The sequence below is a fragment of the Nanorana parkeri genome, unplaced genomic scaffold, assembly GCF_000935625.1.
Source record: "Nanorana parkeri isolate BGI_ZX_2015 unplaced genomic scaffold, ASM93562v1 scaffold1772, whole genome shotgun sequence".
In the NCBI taxonomy this organism is placed as follows: domain Eukaryota; kingdom Metazoa; phylum Chordata; class Amphibia; order Anura; family Dicroglossidae; genus Nanorana; species Nanorana parkeri.
The window spans coordinates 31,181-36,027 of NW_017308040.1; the positions used below are offsets into that span (position 1 = coordinate 31,181).

General features: G+C 51.1%; 1 protein-coding gene across 1 annotated transcript in view; it reads right to left on the reverse strand.

The window, feature by feature from the left end:
- Window positions 1-4,847, reverse strand: part of SMARCC1 (SWI/SNF related, matrix associated, actin dependent regulator of chromatin subfamily c member 1) — a gene marked incomplete at its 3' end in the record, with an annotated part of 46,685 nt that overhangs the window by 28,181 nt on the left and 13,657 nt on the right. The window contains exons 11-15 of the mRNA XM_018571513.1: window positions 4,210-4,282; window positions 3,800-3,875; window positions 2,092-2,217; window positions 1,505-1,620; window positions 1,283-1,407 (exon numbers count right to left, since the gene is read on the reverse strand). Of these exons, the coding sequence (XP_018427015.1) occupies window positions 1,283-1,407; window positions 1,505-1,620; window positions 2,092-2,217; window positions 3,800-3,875; window positions 4,210-4,282 (516 nt within the window). The remainder of the gene's footprint in view (window positions 1-1,282; window positions 1,408-1,504; window positions 1,621-2,091; window positions 2,218-3,799; window positions 3,876-4,209; window positions 4,283-4,847) is intronic.

Below are 4,847 nucleotides of genomic sequence, written 5' to 3' on the forward strand. Positions count from 1 at the left end.
GTGGTCGTGCCGACCGTGCAGGAATGGGACTGCCGAGTAGTGTCTGATCATGCGCTTTGAGGAACTGACGGCTTCACTACATGAGCGTCAGGCTCAATGTGCAGCGTTAGGCCCCATTCACACTGAGCGACATGAAAATCGCGCGTTTGAGCTATATTGCACGACGAGCGATATTGAGCGATTTATCGCGCGACTTTTTCCTATTGGGCTGTATGCAATCAGGAGCAATATCACTCGAAATAAGGGTCATGTAGGAGCGACAAGCTACCAGCGACGAGCTACAAGCGATATTGAGCGACGAGATGTGAACAGCTCCATTGAAATGGATAGGAGAAGCTACATAGAACGATATCGCGCGGAAATATGAGCGATATCGCTGCAAAAATCGCTCAGTGTGAATGGGGCCTTATGGACCCCTTGGATTCTATATATGGGCACAGCGGCATTTTTGGCCTTGTAATGGGAGTGGACCTCTTGTGTTGGGAGAGACTGGTGCACCGTCGCTAAGGCGCCTATTGCCACTGCAGCCCCATCTAGTTTGCTGGAGCCTCCCTTTTCCCCTCTGTCTCCCCCTTAGGCCCCATTCACACTTGGCGATTCGCAAGTCGCGCAAATGCTTGCATTGAGCAAGCTTGAATCGCGGCTAAATCCGCTCCAAAAAGGGTCCTGCTGTAGCAACGCACGAGCCCCGGTCGACAGCAGGAGCCTTTGCCCCATTGAGAAGCATTGAAGAGCGATATCGCGCGGTAAATAGCCACGATATCGCGGGAATTACCGCGCGATAAATCGCTCAGTGTGAATGGGGCCTTAGTGTCTACTCTTCATGTCTCTTCCACCCCGGTCTTGTGTTGTGTGCATACTTTCCCCCTCACATGCCTATGCCTTACGTTGTCTGGTCCGATGGGAGAGGACACGGCCGTATCATCTCACCACATGCCCTATATGGGGAATGCACGGTAGTGCCGACAGGGCACATGCTTCTTACAACATGCTGATGCCCCGGTGTCTCACGGTACATACGAATTGATTAAGCCGAAGGAACATAGGACATACCTATCCTAACTACATATGTGCCATGTTGGAAGTTACTGCGTATGAAGGCAATATGTGGATGGTCAGACCTGCCTGCCCTATGTATCAATGTATTTATGCCTGTATGTATTTCTGTACTTTTTGTATTGAAAAACAAAAAACAAAAAACTCTTATTTAAAACAAAAGGACCCCAAAGTACTGACTTGCATGGACAGTCCCAGCCGGTGAATTCAAGGGAGCAATAGTTACCGTTTTTGGGAAGCATGACTTCCTCCATGTTGGGGACGGGTGTGGGGTCCTCCATGTCTTTGGTCAGATCCTCCTGCTCGTCCTCTTCCTTCTGCCATTTCCGCTTGCCATAAAGGCCGCCCTGACTACAAGGCGACAAGCAGCACAGAGACCGTCACAGAAGTGAAACCAATCAGGACACCCGTTGCCATGGCGTAAAACCCCGGCCGCACTATTCCTCACCTTTTCTTGCCGGGCTTCTTCCGGGACTCGGACGGGGTCTGAGGGGAAGGGGACCGCTTCCTTTTCTTGGGTGCGCCAGCAGACTTCCGATCCTTCCGCTCAGGACTGCGCAGGGACTAATGGGAATGTGAACACAAACAAAATGAGCGGGAAGCGGAATGAGGAGAGCGGGGCTACCTAAATAACGCAGAGACCACGGAGGCCAGTACTGGAGCCCCAAAGGCATATGGAGGCCAGGCTATGCTAAAGCTGACCTCCGGCCTTCCCTTCCATCCTGTACCGGCTCCTCTCCTGGACTAATATGGCTTCCTCTGATATCACTGCACACTGAGCTTCTCACAATGTGCATCAGAAGCTGCAGCAAGTTAGAGCCCGCCTTATTTCCTGGCTGGAGGACCTTCATCATCATCTAGACTTTTCCTCCCCAGCCCGATTATCCCTGGCCCCTCCCCTTTCATTGGATTTCAGTTCTTTCAATTATGGACACTGGGCTGAACATCTCTGACGAGCAGACGTTTCCTGTGCAATGTGCAGAAGTCACAGGGAAGATCTGACGGGGAAAATATCTCCCGATCGGGTCCGGTCACCTCGTCATTCTTTAGAGAGATCCTCTGCCGGAAATTGGTGGCCTTCTTATTCTCATCCACCTCGTAGTCCTCCTCGTTCATCCACTCGTTGAACAGGTCCGTGTCCAGCAGCCACTTTGAATGAACCTAGGAGGTGAAAGAAGGATGACATTATGAGAAGAGGTTCAGAATTCCAGACTCTTTAAAAGGAGAACTATGAGGGGGGGGGGGAGGGGTGCTTTTCACTCACCTCATAGTTCGGGGCGACATGCGACAATGAGACTGTCACAGGTCGGCTCAGTAGATCGGGAAGTGAGAGAACACATACCGGCGTTTGCTCACCTCTCGATCCTGTCACGGCTCTCTGCCATGACGGGCTTGATTCCCCGCTCCGATCCTCCAGCGCTGACTGGCGGAATGGACGGGGGAGGGGGCGGGTACAGCTGGCTCTGCCTCTAGATAGGCGGAGCCAGCTGTCAGTCACGCAGCTGGGCGGATCTCGACATCGATGTCGGGATCCGGCGTCTCAGTATACCGCGAGCTGTAGCTCCCTATATACTGAGCTTAGGGTGACGGGAGGACGCTAGTTTGTGTCCCCCCGTTACCCTAAGGAGAACTATGGGGAAAAGCCCTGACCACATAGTTCTCCTTTAAGGGCCAGTTCACACCATATGCAGTTGTGATGAGGTCCTTTAGTTTGAATTCTGCAGTCAAAATACATCACAATGCTTTCCTATGGCCTTTGTGCTTAAGTCACACCATTGCAGTCAGAAAAAAAAAAAGTACTGCTTGTACTATTTTACATGCATGTAACTGCACTGAAACGCAAAAAAAAAACAAAAAACACAAAAACTTGATTGTGGCATCATCCAGGGACATAAAAACGCATCCCAAACACGTCAAAACGGATCGCAATGCAACTGCGCAGAATCACGCAGTTGTGAGATGCAGTTTCTGGTGTGAACTAAGGGTCCTTTCACACCATCAGCAGTGTGGTCCGATTCTGGCCCGGAACGCACAGCCCGCTCCCTTTTTTGCTAGGCAGGAGGGGAGGCGTGACGGGCCATTGAAGTGAATGGTACCCTAGCCACGCCCCGCGGATGCAATGCGATTGTGCGCACGGCAACTGCAAGGCACATTGTGCCTGCAGTGCGCTCTGTGCGATCAAAACGCTGCAAGCACCATTTTGATCGCCCCCCTCCAGCCCAGCAAAAAAAAAAATGGAGCCTGCAGCAATGCGGTCAGTGCGTTCCGGAACGCACTGCTGATGGTATGAACGAACCCTTACCACTTCAGTACCGGCCTGTATACACCCCTTCATTGCCAGGCCATTCCTCAGTCTCCAGGACTGCGATAGTCTGATAATCACTCGTCCTGCAACAATTCACCCAAATCTAATGTTGTATCTTCCTGTGACAGACGGAGCTTTCTTTTTGCGGTACTTATCCATCATTTCTTGTATACTACAAGAAATATGTTGTAAGAGGAAGGGGAGGGCTTAGCAATGTAAACACAGCCATGTGATGACAAGGCAGAGACTCGGTCCGATTGGCTCAGTCCCTGTAGCGGACGCTCTCTGCTGTCTGATCAGAGGTCAGTGTGTGTAGTTATGGGTAGGTCTCATGACATGGAGTATGTCCACTTAGAAGAACGGCCCCACCAACTGGATGTTTTTTGTTTACAATGGTCGGCATGGAAGTGGTTAAAGGGCGATTTATACTCTTCTCACCTTCCAAGGCTTCTCCGGAATTGGAGGGTCTTCAACTTCAGCGTCAAGATCCGAGACGGGCACCCAGGAGTCATAGCTGGGGACAAGCAGAAACCATGTGAATCCCATCCATCGCCCCCAACACAACGCTTTAAAGAGGACACCCCTCCCCCTACCCCAGGAAGGCAGTGGACCCCATTTTTTTAGGAACATAACGTTGCTGAACCTAGACGTGACCGAGTGAAGCAACCCCAGATCATAATGCCCAGAATCCCGGTGGTGACTTTAGTCCAGGCCGTGTATATACTCATGCCAACTACAGACCAAAACAGAGGCCATGACGGCTCCTGTCCTCGGATAGTAGAGGTTAGTTCCGCTTTAAGGACAACCTGCAATTTAGTCTGCCCGTACCGTGATAAAACTCTGCTCACCTGTCCGGGTAGTAGCCCCAGTGTACAAGAAATTGCTTCTCTTTCTTCATCACGGGTCTCAGCCATTCATCCGCTAAAAGGACAAAAAAAAACACAAGTATGAGCCGGCCTCCTCCATACAACTACCACCGAGGACAATGACCCAACAGGGCAGCTAGTTCCATCGCTGAAATACCAATCCTGCACAAGAGAGTGAAATCCCGACCCAAGGACGGTTCCCAGCCACTAGAGGGCGCACGGCGATTAAAATACGGACCAGAGGCTGTGGTCTCCAACGGCCATTTTGGAAAAAGCAGTGGTTTGAGATGCTGAGGTCAGTTGTCCACGGCTCGGAGATCTGAACCGCAGAGCGCGTTAGGATTTATATCTAAAATAGTTTTGTTGTACACACGACAGGGAAGGGTTAGATTCCCCGTCTATTTGTCCTGCTGGTTACAGAACACAAACAAGACTGAGGAAAAACAAACTTGCAATGGGGACACCAGTTATGACAACAGAGATGGGATTTCCTGTCACTTCCTGCAGCGTCTCCGCAACGAGTGAAGACAAAAAGAAAAAACTTGGACGGACTTGGAAACCTCCTCCTCCATGCCCCCCTTGACGGACCTGGAAACCTCCTCCTCCATGCCCCCCCCTGC